This window comes from Nasonia vitripennis, chromosome 4, assembly GCF_009193385.2.
Source record: "Nasonia vitripennis strain AsymCx chromosome 4, Nvit_psr_1.1, whole genome shotgun sequence".
NCBI classification, from domain to species: domain Eukaryota; kingdom Metazoa; phylum Arthropoda; class Insecta; order Hymenoptera; family Pteromalidae; genus Nasonia; species Nasonia vitripennis.
In genome coordinates, this window is record NC_045760.1 from 2,786,865 (window position 1) to 2,803,764 (window position 16,900).

General features: G+C 47.9%; 1 protein-coding gene across 2 annotated transcripts in view; it reads left to right on the forward strand.

The window, feature by feature from the left end:
* The first annotated feature begins 13,317 nt into the window (after window positions 1–13,317).
* LOC100120385 (RNA-binding protein fusilli) overlaps window positions 13,318–16,900 on the forward strand; it is a 39,651-nt gene continuing 36,068 nt past the window's right edge. For both annotated transcript variants that reach the window (XM_032599507.1, XM_001603981.6), the window contains exon 1: window positions 13,318–14,180. In XM_032599507.1, coding sequence (XP_032455398.1) covers window positions 14,034–14,180 — 147 coding nt within the window. In that variant the 5' untranslated portion in view covers window positions 13,318–14,033. The remainder of the gene's footprint in view (window positions 14,181–16,900) is intronic.

The following is a 16,900-nucleotide window of genomic DNA, read 5'->3' on the forward strand; positions in this document are numbered from 1 at the left end:
CTCAGCTTCCTTCTTGCCGGCTCATTCTCGTTGTTCACTCGCAGAACGGCTTATTCATTGAAAGCGCTCTTCTATTCAAATTCGCATATTCAAAGCCGATATTATGATGCAGCGAGAATGCGATTAAAACTCTATTTGTTTATAGCTGTTTATACGCATCGTCGGGAAAAGCTCCTTACCGATCCTCCAAACTTTCACGAGCTCCGCAGCATAGTCCTCGTCTGAACGAACGAAACCGAAAGGTCTTTAACCCGGAAATGGCCGAGTGAGGCGGCATTACGCACGCGACGGCTACATCTATATATATAAGAGCTCTCGCCAGCGCGCACGATTCGGGGTTCACCATCGGGTTCTGTGTGCGTCTGTATACGAAAAAAAACAGTCAAGCGAGCGATTCTCCCTCCGAGCTTTATAATTTCGAAGAATTTCAGAACGGGATATACGTATAGCTCTCTCGATCGTCGATTATTTATTCCGACGAGTGATGAAATCGCGAGGATCGAAAAGCGCTCGCGATAAGCGAGAACAAAAATCGCTGGACAGCCTTTCCTTAGAGTTATTCCCGACGCTATACTCGTCAACAAAAATATACCGATCGATACAGTTCCTTCATTAGCTCGGGGGGTGCGATCCATAATTCATCAGGTCGTCTGGGCCGACGCGCGTCACTGTATAAGCTCTAATTACAATTACAATCACACGGACACGCATTCGAGACTTCGAATTTCAATACGCATGCAAATCGCGCGAGCGGTACAAATATAAGGAAAAGATAAGCGACGATCGTTCGGGACTAAACGAATCGAGCGTACGCAAATGAATATCGGCGATTGAAATTTCTCCGAGAGATTTTTCCATCGCCGCACTCGGTTATGCAGTAGGTACCCATACCGCGAGTTTTACCTGCCTCGAGCGATATATACACTGCACCGGATTATCAAGGCCGCGGAGAGTAGTTACGGGGGAAGAGAGAGAGAGATACGTGTCTGTACATACATAACGGAGACGGGAGAGTTTACGACAAGGTCGCGGGTGGCTATTGTCACGACGCCGCTGCCGATTGATTTTCGAGCTCTCGATATCCGTGTAATAACGATCTCGAATCCCCATCTCGGCCGTACAGGCATGAAAATCGCGGCTCCTGCGTTAATACAGCTCAGTTCGGATTCCGCGAGATAAGAAGCACGGATCATGAATGGCGGCCGAGAGAGAAGAGTCGTACTCGAAGGTTTCTTACGTAACGCCGAGGTACTGCTCCAAACCGGATATTCGAGTCCTGCGGCTGCTGCGACGCCGGAGAAAAAGCGAATACGGATACATGGCAGTCCCTCGAAGGCTTGGTACACATGCAAGCTTTTTCGAGCTTCGCCGAGGCTGCAGGAGGAATATATCGCGCGGCGCGAATATATAACCGATAAATATTAACGTGCGGGCAAAAAATCGCAGCGCTAACGTCATCGACGACACGTCCGGCAAAAAAAAAAAAAATATACTCATTATATATTGGCTCGTCTTTTTTCTTTCAAGCTCGCTTCTGCCGAGTCGATGCGTTTATGCACACACCTCTTATACTCGCATACATACACTGCAGGGAGAGAACGATCAGGAAAAGCGGACTTTCCTCTACACCGAGGTATACAGAAGAAAACAGCTCTCGAGGCTCTTTCTTTGTCTATCACCGGATTTCCGCCGCCGAGGAGTTTCCCCGTCGGCGCGCGAATCCCCGACTCTCTCTCTCTCTCTCTCTCTTTACGCACGTGTAATCGCGCGCGGCCACCTCGAGCGGAACGTCGACGAGGCTTTCGCGAGTATAAGGAAGGAAGGATGTTGCTCTCGATATGCTTGGCTATTAAAAATAGTATATAAGATTTCCTTACGGTATCGCGCAAATCACGTACGCGATGTCATCCGCGAGAGAAGAATGCCGGGATATTACGGTGTGGTCGATGGTCTTTGCGAATTACCTTCGACCGCAAGAATTCGCTTCGAATTGCGTTACACGCGCTCAGCTTATTCACGACGTCACCGGCGAGTCGTTCACCTCCTCCTCCTCCTCTATATAGGTATCCAACTCTTTTTCTGTCTAAAAACAATTTGCGCAAAATTCATTAGACACCGATTGATTCCAGAGACAAACATATCTGCCCGAAAATCAGCGACCTAATACACAGTCCCCGCAAAAACCTATATAGAAAGTCCATTAATTAAGTGGGCTATGGGTATATACGACCGATTAATTATACCCCGTGTCTCGCTGAATTACTCAAGTTTTCTAATTGCTGATTACTCGGCTATATACCCAATGGAACAATTAAATTATGCAAACCTCACCGCGTGTACATACTGTTATGTTGCGTTATTCCCACAGGAATTTCGCGGTGTACGCGGGCAAAATCTCTATTACCATTTTTCCCATGATCCGCGCTGCGTCGCGGATAATACGTGCGACATAATGTGTATAGAAGCAACGGAATCGGTCCCTTATTTTCACTCTCGTCGTTCGCGCTTCTTGTTATTCCATGCAAATACGCGTACATTTTACGCCGATCCGAAAACCAGCGTTTTCTTATATACGGTTCGTGTATGGTATAAACGTATGTTGGTTCGTATATTCTTGCGACAATAAAAGCTCGCGTGTGTCAGTTCGATGGAAACTTCCGGAGGCCAGTGCGCTTCGAGCCTTGGCCCGAATCGAAGTTAAAAGTTGGCTTGAATTTTCATCGCTTTTTTTCATCGTCTCTATCCACTTGGTAATATAATTTCCATACAATTCGACACTTTTTCCTCAGCACCAAAAACTAGCAATTTTTCATCCCCTCTTTCTCTCCTCGGCCATAAATCAGACTCGCCTATAGATCAAGCGCCGAAAAAAAGAAGCAGCAAGAGACAAATGCGTCGACGACGACAAAAAAAAGTCCTCGTCGTCGCGCAACGAAAATTAGCATTAACTATTGCTTTTGAAAGATGACACGGTATAATCGCGAAATCATACGTCCGGCAGCGGCGGCGGCCCGCGCTATGTTTTATGCGCCGCCGCTATACGGCATTGGAAATTCAAATGGGACTCGTCGACGGACAGGGAGAGAGACTCGCGATTTTATATTTCATGTGTGACGGATTGCGCGCGCGCGGATAATACACAAGAAGCGCCTTCTTTTTTACCCAAATGCGAGAGAGCCATTATACGTATACTGTGGCGGCTAGGAGAGCTTCGATGCCGATCACGTATGCGATGTGAGCTCGAAGAAGAGATGCTACTCGCGGTGTATTACATGAGCGCTTTCTGTGAATTTCGTCGCGGAGACGAAGGCGATTTTCGCGATCGCGCGATGCAATGGTATTATATAAAGAAAAATTATCGTCCATCCTACACAGTTTCAAAGAAAGGGGTGTCATAGGAATGCATCGGTACAGCCGCGACAGCTCGGCAATAGAATTTACCTATGCGCAAGAATACGTTTTTAAAAGCGACTCTAAATTCACGCGTGCGCTAAGTTATGCCTCGTAAAATTCAACGGGAGGTGTCGCCGAGTATAACTTTATTCATCGCGCGCCTCAGAGCCTATATAACTGAATATTCTCAGATAGTCGTGTCCCTCTCCAAATTCAATCACAACAGCTTTTTTCCACGGTATATATATATAAATCCGGCGTTACGTCGACGATGATAATATATATACTCATACAAAAGCGTGACACAACGGCACATATATAATAGCTCACCGTAACTCTAAATGCTAATTGCCCGATGGCTTTCGTCAAACAATGCCCCTCCGGCGCGAGCATTCTCTTAGCGCCGGCTAAATCAACATATAATAACGCGCCTCGAATTGCGTATATATACCATATATTCTAATAGCACGTGTATGCGCAAAAAAAGGAAACGGCGCCTGCTCGCATTTCCGCGTTGAAAAGTACGCTCGCAATCGACTTTCACGTGTGCGTGTGTGTACAGCGCATTATGCATATTCGTAAAATCGCGTGCGCGAGTCGTTGTCACGGTGAGCGAGTTCGGAGGAACCGCGACGCTCCGATAGTCATAGTGAATGGAGATCGTGTGTGTGTGTGTGTGTGACTTCGGGACAGGTGTCGTCGGAAATCAGGGGTTGTGTGTGAAAACGCCATTATTTCCGTTCCCCAGTGAGTTTCGAGTGTGGGCGGTATCGGAGGAATCTTTATCCGAGTGTGCCTTTTCTTGAAATATTTTCAGTTTACGCTAATTCTCGAAGGTACAACACAAGCGACAACAGTGTAAAGCGTTAAAGGGCAAAAAACGCCGAGGGAATCGTTCGAAAGGAAGCGCAAGACTCTGCACTTTGCCGTTGATTATACACGAATTTACGCGGAGGGTCGACCGCTCGCGTCTTCGAGCCATTGTCTGTGGCCAAATTTCGAGGGGTACGCGCAGGGTATATAGGCTTCCAAGCGGAAAACAGATGCGGACGCCGTCCGACAGGTGCGGCGTGTACATTATGTTTTTTTTTTTTCTTTATTCTATAAACTACGCTGCACAACGCGTCTTTTCGGAGGATCGCTCAAAAGTTATTAATTAATCGCTCCTCGTCACTCGAACGACGAGTTTGACAAGAACACGCGGCAATTTTACAATCGATCACCGCGTGTACTCGTGAAAATATAAATCGCAGTGGAAGCTTCTTTCTCTCCCTGTAACAGCTCGCGGAATAAATTACACAACACTCGAAGCTAGGAAAAATCGCGAGGAATAATTCATCGCCACGAGTGTAATTAAAACGTATACACGTGACGTAAGAGGGGGGGGGGGGGAAAGCACATAAAGCATAAAGCATATATTACGCTTTTGCGCGTTACGTTCGGCGCGATTTGGCGGGGTTCGTTACATATATATATAGGATTTTACGTAAGTCGCCATGCGATATCGGGTGCGTTTATTTTTCCTTACGCGCATCGCTGTACCATCGCGCTTTTATAATTCGCGCACTGAAATCGCTCACTGACCTACGGCAGCGTGTAAGCGCGTATTGAAAAATACATAATGCCTCGGATGGAGCGAGTCAGTGTAGCTTTGCGGTATATATACACACTCGGTGCGCAAGAGAGAGAGAGAGAGAAAGAGAGAGAAATGAACGGCGAAGCTGCCTCTATTCCTTATAACTGTTCACGATATGGCATTCCTACGTAATGTCGGCCCATAGGCACCTGTCGCGAGCTTCGCCTCTGCGCGCACTGCACACGGACTGTTATGTCTATATATAGCTATATATACTAGGCTGTACTGCGGGGGAAAGTCGGGCTCTCTCGCGGCGAGATTGTGTTTTAGTTTCGTACTTCGGTAGGATCGGACGGAATATTTTACTGCCGCGAGCATAAAGAAGGTTGGTAAATAATCGAACGGAGTAGCCCCGTAAAAGCTGAGAGAGAGAGAGAGAGAGCGGTCACGAGCAGCGCAGGACGCTGTGTATGTATGTGTGCCGCGGCGCGCCGAGTTTACCGTTAAAAGGATATTGTTGGGCGCGCGGGATTTCGCGAATGAATTATTAGATTGGGGTGAGCTCCAAGCTCCATCCTTTACGAATTCTTTACGATACGCGTAGAGAACCGAGCAGGAAATTAAGGCGCGCATGCAGATGATGAGCCCTTCCGCGGTGCGTTTAAATTAGAAAAAAAAAGCCCCTCGTTCCTCCGAATTTACGTCCGGCCTCGCTGGGAGATAATATAAACGATCATCGTATATAAACCTTATTACGCCTCGGCTGTTAATAAGCCGCCGCGTATATAGGTATACAACGCGGAGATGCATCGTATATAGAGATTTCGAAGGATCGCACGCGGAAGATAATTCACTTTTCAGATTATCAGAACGCGAGCGTTCCCACAAACTTCAATGCTTTTTTTCGAAGAATCTTCAAAGTCCACCGCGAGGAAACGCCACTGTAGCGTACATTGGTCGCAAAAAACACGCGTCGCGTGTCAATCGTGATCGTTTTCTCGATCCATCGGCACACCTGTAGATTATACCGAGGCGCGTCGATATACACAGACTCCGTGAAAGCGGGCATGTATTTTTAAATCCTCGTTTCTTTTTTTGCGCGCTTACGTAAAAGAAACGCGAGCTCGTGCACACACACGCACACACGCACGCACGCGGCCCATTAAGATCGAGAGCCATAGGCCGAGGAAGTCGGTTATGATCGAGTGGAATTTCTCAGGGAGACGGGAATAGATGATTACCCTTAATGATCGATGACTCACACGCCGATGTGTATCTGTGCGTAGTATATACACGAGGAACCTGATTTTCGCGCGGTCGCACGACGAGCTCGTGTATATATACTATACTGCGGGTTATCATGCTCCAGATATTTCGCATGATATTGCGCGCGATAATTACAGCGACGTTACGAAAAGTCAATCGTTGTCAACTTTGTTAGACGGTCGCGAGTGTAATGACAGGCTGCTCCGCGACATTTCGCAGCAAGTACGGCTTCCACATTCTCGGGGTTATGGAAAGGTGGTTTTTCATCGGAATATGCGGAATGCCTTCGATATGCTGTGCGTATATAAATATGCATGGGATAGCAGGGCGATTTATTTGAGTTATTAAATTACGGCTTGAAGAATCCGCGAAAAGGGGACGTACAACGTCGTTTATCGCGCGTCACCAGAATCGAGCTGTAGATCCAGCGCGACATAATTTTTTCATAAAGTATCTCGAACAATCGACTGCATTCTCTGGACCACCTAACCGCTGCGCCGCCGCGCACAATGCGTGTCTCGCGCTGTGCACAGAGGAGATGGAAGAGAAAGAAGGAGAAGCTCAGTGTGGCTCAAGTCCCCGTGACGAATCGCGTTCCGGAGACGACTCCATTTCACCGCTCGGCCGCTCGCGCGACTATATAATACTGTATACAGCCTAGTATGTACAGAGAGATAGCCGAGGAGGAAGCTCATGGACGCGGAAACGAAGGAGATCGCGTGCGGTTATATTGTTGTCTGCTCTGCTCTCTCCGTTTATAGAAGGAAATTATATTTCTCTATACAGAGATGCGGCTCGTCCGAACGTCTTTATCGATTAAATACGCGTTGCCCGTTAACTGTACATCTTTACATCGCTTTTCTCTCTTTTTATCAGCTCTGCCAACTTTCTTGTAACATTGTATTCAGCTCCCATAGCTTCTGCTATTCTCCCTTTGTTGTCTATCTCGCGCTGCGCAGTCTTTTTTTATCATACCCCTATATATATATATATATACCTATATCAAAGTTCCTCGATCTCCCACTCAAGTCCGCGTATACTCCTAACGGTATACACGTCGCGGATGACGATCTCTGCGAGAAGTCGCATTATACACACACACACACACCATTCATATATACCTATAGGCGCTCAAAAGTCGCCGGCACCGGAGAGAGAGAGAGAGAGGGACAAGATTCCTCCGGTGTATCAGCGTGCGACGATCGAGCGAACGCGGAAGTACACACTCTCTCTCTCTCGGCTTGGAAGGTGTGCTCGAGAGCGTATATGGCCGCGCAAGTGCATACTCGCCAGTGTTGCCGGAAGTGCCGCGCTTTACATATACACACACGCGTGTATTTGTACGTGTAGGCGAGAACGAAGTTTTCGAAGAAAATTCGATTCGAACAACGTAGGATGAGCTGTCGGAAGCGATCGACGTCTCTCGCGCGGGACGACAAGAAACCGAACTCATCCCGCCGCGCAAAAGCTCAAAACTGTATATGCCCGTGTAGACGCAGAAGAAGACTAGAGAGAATCACGAGTATCTATTCAAGTGTCTGCCCTCTCTCGGATATACTCGCTCTTGGAGAGCAGCGCAAGAAGAAAATAGAGAGAAGGGCTTTTTGTCGGCTGCGCGCGCGCGAGAGAGAGAGAGAGAGAGAGAGAGAGAGAGAGAGAGAGAGAGAGAGAGAGAGAGAGAGAGAGAGAGAGAGAGAGCTAAATCGGCGCCGTGAATGGCGAGATGTACCGTAAGCTCTCGCGAAGGATCGCGCGATCTTGACTCTCTTTTGTGTTTTATTTTTCTCCCAACTTTGAAAAATATCCAAATCGACGAGTTATTAGGCAACGCTGCTGTTGATTACGCGCAGCTGTCAGTTGAAATCTCAATCAAGCTACCCGCGGACAAACTTTAATTACAACCGTCGACTAATGACTCTCCTATACAATGCGTTATCTCGATTGATATCTTGATGAATTTGCATACCGCGAATTAGCCCGAATAAGCGTTCCGAGTGTAGAAAATCCAAAGCCGAACGCGCCTCTCATTTCTCAGATATATCCTCCGGTTCTCTCTCTCTCGCGCACAGCATCCCGTCGATCATTCTCGATCTCCGAGTCTCTTTCTCTCTCTGCGCCGTGGCGGCGCGCACTTGCTCGGGTCCGTTACGGGCCGGCGGCTACGTCCAATCCTTGCGCCCGAAGCAACAGGTGGCCGTCCAATCGCCGCCGCGGAAACTCTCCTCTCACACGAGATTTCTTCTCGGCGAGATCCCCTCTCGACTCCGTACACGTACACAGAGCTATATGTCTAAAAAGCTGCCGCGCGAGAGAATCCTTTCACAAGCCGGGAAACTCTGAAGCGCTCGTGGATAGAGAGGGTGGATGAAACGCTTTTCTTTCGAAGAGAAAGTGATAGAGATCATTTTTCCCTTTATTTTTTCTCGCAATAGAGACCGGCAGTCAAGTTCAAGTTACCGTCCTTTCTTTTTCGACGACGAGTCGCGTCCCCGAAGGTGTTTACCGCGCGATTAGAACGCGCGACTCGTATGGCCTCCAAACTTTTTTTCTCTCTCTCTCTCTCTCTCTCTCTCCTATACCGTCGGCGAATCTCTCAAACGTCTCGTGTCGGGAGATGTTATTCGCAAGGATACAGACTTTTGCGTTAGTATTTGCACAGGACTCGTGAAATTACGCCTATATCGGCTGTTTCTTTTGGCTGAGACTGTTTGCAGCGAGCGGACGATCGGCGAAAAAATTGCCGCGATCAATGCGTAGTTTTATAGCTCGAGTAGCCTGTCGTCGTTTTTACGGCTTTGGGATAAAAAAAAAGAGGAGGCGAGCTTGTGGAATTCCGATCGGTCGACGTTTTTTGCTTCGTATAAGCCGGTAGCTCGCGTCGATTTGCGATGCAGGAGAGGAAGAGGATCGAGGGGCGAAAAAAGAGAGATAAACACAGGTGACGCAACTCGCGCTTCGGAGTTCCGGGAAGGCAGGAAGCGCGAAATTAGCGCGAGACGACACGAGGCTGCTTCAGGTGCCAAGTGCGTATGAGCATTTCTTTCCCTCTACGGCGACATGTCCAGATACGTGGACGCCCAAGGTCGAGATGCTTGCAGGTGTGCAGGCTTATGGTGGGTGAATGGAACGTTTTCGAGCATCGACGACAAGGAGATAACGGAGTAGGCGAATCAATCGGAGTAAAAGCTCGTCGCACTGCATATGGCGTGCGGATCGTCCGAAGGAGACTCGAGAGAGAGCAGCAGACTCTGCGGGAGAGTGACGATTCCAGAAAAGACTCGATTCACCGTACGGCTAACGGTACCCGTAGCTCCTCGCTCGCTCGTAAAAGGGGGCAGAACTCGCGCTATTCTCTCTCTCCTCGCGAAACTCAGCTCCTATTCTGCGCAGTAAATGCACACGTGTATACGTATAGGCCGAAGAAGAACGAGAGGATAGCCGCCGTGCGGAACAAACGAGGAATCCGCACTACTGCAGCCGTCGCGTGTAACGAACCGTCGGATGTTAGCAGCGTCTCTTTCCATTTTACACGAGCTCGCGCCATTTGTCTGCGCGGAGAGCTTGTTTGGCTCGGCGGGATAATCGCTTATTAATTAAAACGCCGAGAGAGAGAGAGAGAGAGAGAGAGCCATTCGACGCTTACAGTAGTTTATGTTGCGTGTCCAATTGGCTTTCCTTTATCCTTCCTGCTTCTCTTTCTCTCTCTCCGCTGCTTCGTGCCATACATATATACTCTGCATATAGCCCGTCTGCTATACATAAGAGCTTTTTGCGGAGATTTGCGCGCAGGTGTACGGGAACGCGACGAGTTGTAGTGCTTTTGAGACTTTATGGTGCTGATTTTTGGTATCAGCCGCACACGCTCGAAAAGCTTCTTAGGCACTTATCGCGTTATTTGCATAACTCGCGACGATCGAGTTGGCCAACGTTATAATAGCCTCTTTTAAAGCTGGAATAATGACTGTTTTACAGCCGCTTAGTACACACAATAATATTTAGCGCTAAATTGAAAATTGCGCAACGGGGCTTGTTTAGAAAGCCGAGATTTCTAAAGATATCACCGATTTAGATATTCGAATTAATGAGAAGCGGAGGAAAAAAAAAGCACGCGCTCAATCGCACCGTTTTTTCCTCCATGCGTGCAATATACGCAAAACACTCGCTCGGACATTCATCATCGGATAAAAAATCCGCCAGTCACTCTCGAAAACGTGCGAATTTCGTGCGAGAGAGAGAGAGAGAGAGCAGGAGCCAAATTGGATTATTAGAAGCTGCCGACGGTCCAAGGCTCGCTCTCTCGCGCGCGAAAAACCGGTTACCGCGCGCGCACGCATATTCGTAATGAGTGTGTATGGGAATCCTTGCGAATGCCGCGTGCTATGTATATATACGCGGTTACGCAACGATCTCTCGCATATAATGAGTGAGTTTGGACGCGATCGATCGAGTAGTGCGTATGTGTGCAATATCGAAAGTTTCGATGACGATCGAAATAGTAATTATCGGACGCGATGCGATGGGACACTCATACGCGCTGTCGTAATGCCTTTTTGATAACAGGAGATTATGCTTTTTCCAATTTCCCATCCGAGCTATGGATCTTGCGCTCGATTAAAAATTCATCAATTCCGCATCAGTGGCGTGTATCGTTAAAAAAAGTGTCGAGAACGACCCCAATTAGAATATAATTGACTTCTCATAAGGCAAACGATTCAATTTACGAAAGAAAAAGTCCATTTAACTCTTCTTCCCCTGTGCGCAACGCTATACACGCGCGCGTGTATCCCGTTTCCTTGGATTCATTAAACGCTGTACGGAATAAGCAGATAATTAGGTTTAATTGTCAATCAGCGACTTTTCAATTTCGCGCCCGCGCGCATCGATCGCATTGATATTAGGCGGACGACTCGTGTATTGTGAGACACGTGGCTCTCGTATACAGGCTTTTAGAGCTGAGACGACGAGCGAAAATAGAAATCTCGACGCGAGGACGCGCGATGCAAAGTGCCGGTGTTTTTTTTCCAGACGACTTTGCTTAATGTCCCGCCTCTTTTTTGCCAATCTCCGCCGACGTAATCTTTATCGCTCAATATAGTTTCTTATCGACGGAGCGCGCCTGAGTCGAGGAAAAGACGTATGATTTAGGATTATTTTTCATCTCCGAGTGTAATTATATTGGTTCCGCGCAAAAAACGCGAGGATGATTCATCGAACCCTCTGTATGACGGGAAACTATCGCCGCGTGACAACGGGACCCTCTTCCTGAAAAGTCAGAGTCTCGATGAAGAGAGAGAGAGAGAGAGAGAGAGAGAGACAAAAAAAAATAAATAAATACGTCGTCTCTAGGCCGCGCGCGCAAGGCAGAGGTGAACGTCCCGATAAATTCTCGGCGGAGATCGAAGTGTAGCCCGAGAGCACAGCGTGAAAAAAAGCGAGAGGACAGTCTCTTCGATGCTGGAAAGGGACGACGAAATTTGAGGAGGATGGAACCGGGCCAGTGAGGGAAGAGCGTCTTGGGTGCGGATAGCGATGGTGTACAGAGGAGTTAAATAGTCGGGACGGGAGAGAGATTTTATCGCGGGATAGGCTTTGTTTTTTGATTTCGAGGAGAGATGCTGCACTGATGCAGAATCGAGTAGGCTGGGGATAGGAAAACTAATGTAATAATCGTTCGCTGAATTTTTCTTATTTTTTAGTAATGTTCGCGTATCAGTATAACATATCCGTTAACTATTCAGCTACACTCGATAATAAAAATATTACACTAAACGTTGTTTTCTTTACGATCGCAGTGTCCGCCCGAAATTCCAATCCGACCCAGCCATTCATCACGGTAAACCAAACAATAAAAAGCCGAGATAGCTCTGGTATAATCCGAGGATTCCCTTCGAAAAACCAAAAGTCCCTTTCGGAATCTCCGAAGTAGCTTCTCTTCCTTCGTTATATGCATTAGGGCAGGTATACAGCGATGCGCAGCAGTGTATACACACACACACACACACAGAGCTTACATAAGACAGAAAAGGCCGCGGAACGACGACGACAGGATGGAAACAGGTAGAGCGAGACCGGCGTTGCCGCTCGACGAGAAAGAGAAAGCAAAGCAAAGCGAGAGCAAGAAGGAAATTGCCCTCCGCCGATGCACTGCTGAGTGTGTGTGTGTGTGTAAGTAATGTGTATCGATGGAAAATACGCTGTTATTTTTATATTGCTGTTTACCGATCTTATTCGACGCCGATATTAAACAGAGAGCTCCGCAGGCTGAGCTACCTGCAGCGAGCGGATGAATCAGGAAGACAAAATCTAATGAGCCAGCCAAGACCGCAGAGAGAAAGAGAGAGAGAGAATCGTATAATGTAAGTTCTCTGCGCGGAGAGCCGGCACGGCAGCCTACGGGCGCCGTGTTTCCAAGAGCCTATCTCTCTCTCTTTCTCTCCTTCTCTCTCGCTCTCCTCCTCTGTAGCAACACAGGCCGACGAGCCTTTCCCTTCTTCGGGCCTGCTCTCCACACGGCCACCACCACCACCACCACCACCACCACCACCAGCACCATCACCTCAGTGATATATCTGTATATACAGCTTTACACGCGCGCAACCTACCTGTGCTTAGAATCCGCTCTCCGACGCAGCAACGACCCCGTAGCATATCCGAATTCCCATGCACAAGTACTGATGTCCACTTGTTGCCGGCTCTGGAAAAAAAAATCAAAGCTCGGTTATAACCTATAAAAAGCAGTGCTCAACGGCGCGTATTATATAGGTGTATGCACCCTCTCACGTGCGGCGTATTATCTCTCTCGGCGCCGAAAAACCGGAGCGAGGAAAGAGAGAAAACGACGGCGATACATACATACAGAGAGAGAGAGAGAGAATACATGGAACTCGACTTGGCGACCATTTTGCCCGGGAGAGAGACAGAGATGGAAGCAGCACATAGCGCTCCAACAGGTGAGAGCGATGTGTATTCGTGTGTACGTATACGTCGCTTCTCTCTCTCTCTCTCTCTCTCTCTCTCTCCCTCGAGGAAGAAGGAAGGAGGAGAAACACACGTAGCGCCGAGGCACCTACGACGAACAGTCGGCGCTGCGCAGTCGCCAGGTGAGCACAGAGAGCGAGGAGAACGCGCCGGTCCCCCCTCCCCTCCTCTTTTCTCTCCGTCTATCTCTCTCTCTCTATCTCTCTCTCTCTCTCTCTTTCTCACGTTGGAACTGTAATACCTGCGCGTGCAGCGTTTTTCCACCGTGTGTGCAGTCGTAGCGCGAGTGTCCGTCTGTTTACGTCGTCGCGGGGGACACTTTGTTTAACGCGAGCAAGCGAGGATACACAGCGCACCCGGATCCGAGAACTCATCTCCTGGGATCGACTCGTTCACTCGTCTTTCGTGGAAGAGCTCAGCAGTGCGGACGCGCGCGCGCGCTCTCTCTCTCTCTCTCTCTCTCTGTGTCTCGCAGCAGGATGATCATAACCTCAAAGTCGCGAGCGCCGAGCTTCACCTGGCAGGTATAGCTGCGCCGCCGCTTACCTGTGTTACGCATAATACACTCCCCGTGTTAAGCTTCGGAGGATGAGGACGACTACGACGAGGAGCAAAGACCGAAGCTAAGAGAGAAGACGAATCAGGATCCTCCTATTCTGATACGTACAGTGTGCTACAGGTGTGACAAGTGCGAGAGTTGTAAGCGTATGAATATACAGGGATCTCCTCGTGGTGCTCCGCGTCTCTATACGTATAAAGTGTGATCGATTATTCTCGAAGGAGAGAAAGATACACGGTAGAGCCAGATAAAGGCAGCAGGATGCAAGTGACCGGCGGCGCGATGGGACCGACGCACCTGGTGGCCCTCTACGTGGCCACGGCCGGCCTACAGGGCAACGCGCTCGGCAGCGACGAGGAGGAAATTACGCTGCTCGTTTACGTGCTCATCGACGCGCTGCAGAACAAAGTGAGTTTTGTGCCATGCTGCATCGTATAGTATAGTATATAAGTACCCTGTATACGCCGAAAATGCGGGGAGAGCTCCCGCTTCCATATTACACGCCTGTATGGTGCGTACACATAGAGAAGACTTTTTGTTTTGTTGCCACTTGCAAGGGCTCGCGAGCGAGCAGTCTTTGTGGATGTGTACACGCGGCGCTGGGGCTGTTATATAGCGGTGTATTAGTCAGAGCGCTGTGTTTTCGATAAATTCGATTCGTATTATACGCGAGCGCGAGATACATGGTGTTATTAGCCGACGAGGAACACCTGCCGATACGCGCGCGCGACTTTAAAGTCCGCGCAACGTTCTCTTTGTTTGTTCGTTAAACGAAGCGAATTTTCGGAGCTTCGGAGCGAGGAATTCCGGAGTGCCTTCGAAAAATATGTGAAAGTCGCATTACGACTGTCTAGGTATACGGCTTTCAGATTTCGGCGCGATACACCGCGCCTTCATCACGGCTAATGATCTTTTTTGCAATTAAGCTTGGAAGTCGTTTAAAAGTAATCTCGAGTGCGCGCGGCCAAGTATTTTTTCTAACTTCAATATAACGCGTTTGGAAAATAGCTTGATAGCCTTTAGATATTTCTTAGATACACGATTAATTTATCCGATAGGTAGAGATTATAAAGCGATTTATAAGTCGTTCGCGTAATATAAATAATCGGCTTCCGGCTTTTCTTTTCGTTTTTAAAATAATTACATTTATATTTCGATAACTAACAACTCTGTAGTCGAATCGTACAAGAAGTGCTGTGCCGTTGTAGCAGACACGCGTCTCAAACACCTGTTGATTTTGACACGATTGCTTAGGAGGTATCTTGAACAAATAGACTCGTATCGAAAAAAGATTTACGCCGGCCTATATACAAGGCGCTTTTATCGCTTGATGGTTTTGAAATTTCACTTTTCAAAGGCGAAATTTCAAATGATATTATCGAATGCACATATTCATCGAAGCCCTTCTGCAAACGCTTTCATTTTATTAACTGATAACGCGAGGATCGTACGAACAAATTTTACAGTGACAGCATTAATTGATAGGTCAAGCGGAATAAATAGAAATTATAGATAAATACTAAAGATAAGGTGATAAATCGTCAGTCCAACAGAATTCGTTATCATTAACATAGCGCTGTTAGCATTTTTCAATCCGCTACTTTTTAAATCGCCTGTATAAAAATGTTCTTTTGCCATTGCAAAAAAATCAGTCCACCTTGCTGTATACGCTATAAATCCTCCAAGAGGGCTGGCACAGACCGCCGAGCGTTGGCTCTGCCTATAGAGCTTCGCGACTCTTTTAACGGCATTCGTAACGGATTTTTCTAAGCCAGTATCGCGGAATTTCAGACTGTAGAGTGAAAAGTGGGTTGAAGTCCAGGATACTCGAGCTTGACAGCTCGCCGAGTGTGCTTTCTTGCTTTTATTTTATTTTTTTCTTCGGATAAACGTGTCGCTCGTTCCACATTCATAAATTGCGAATGCTAAACTATGTTTTTTTTTTTTTTTTGAAGCGTTAAAATAGTATTCGATTTTTGGCCGACCGAGCGCTACAGGATGGTTCGAAAGCTCTTCGCGCGCGTATAAAACTTTGCAGGAATTATGAATCTGAATTATTTTTAGATCGAGAGTCTATAGCGTGTGTGTGTGTGTGTGTACTTGAGCGACGCTTTTGATTGCGGGAGGTTACATAAGCCGCTGAATAATTAATGGGTATGTCGATGGGTGAAGAAGTTGACATTGTGTAAAAACTTGAAATCTCACTTAGGTATATCATAATTTTCATACGCGTCCGCGAGTGACGACGCTAAGAGCCCCCCGCACGTTCTTTTTCCCCCAATAAATTTCTTCCGCTCGATTCGCACCGCAATTTCGCAATTACAAAAAGCAAAAATATACTCGCGCAAAATCGTATTCACACACCTAGAGACGAGTCCCCTCGTCGAACTCGTTTCACCAGCGGCAGCAGCATAGCATCTCGAATAACGAAATATTTTCGCATCAGATAATTAAACGAAGGTCGCCGCGCGTGCAAGCAAACAACATCTCTCCAAAATCACCACGCTCTCTCTCTCTCTCTCTTTCTCGAGAAGTATAACAGGAAATCGCTCCACCTTCGGCATGCCGCATACCACCCATATAATATACCCGCGAACTTTCCTCGATGAGGCAAACGAGTCACGTCTCTCCCTCTCTCGGCATTGCTCCAAAAGAACTCGAACTCGCCGCTGCGGCTTCTTCTCTCTCTCTCTCTCTCTCTCTCTATCTCTCTCTTTCCTTCGCGAAACCCGGCGCGCATCGTCGGGGGCCTGATGCGATGCGGTATAAGTGCACGTGCGCGCGCGCACACACACACACACACGCGCGCACCTCGTGTACCTTCAGCAGCAACAGCAGCCGATATAAATTAAGGACAGCCCTCGCGCGTGCATTTCGTATGCAGCGCTCCTTCCTTCGCGAAATCTCTCTTGCGTGTGAGCGCGCGACGACCGGCTTTGATCGCGTACAGTCCCTTTGAGCGTCCAGGTTTTCGGTTGCCTTTTCCTTTTTGGAGAAGAAATTTTTTTCTCTCGCGTATACCTTCGAAGCTTCGAGAATATTATCGAGTTTAATTGCGGCGAGTCGAGCGTTTGGGCTCGTTTTCGCGCACGCGTTGTGAAATGCTTTATATGCGTGTGTGTTTATGA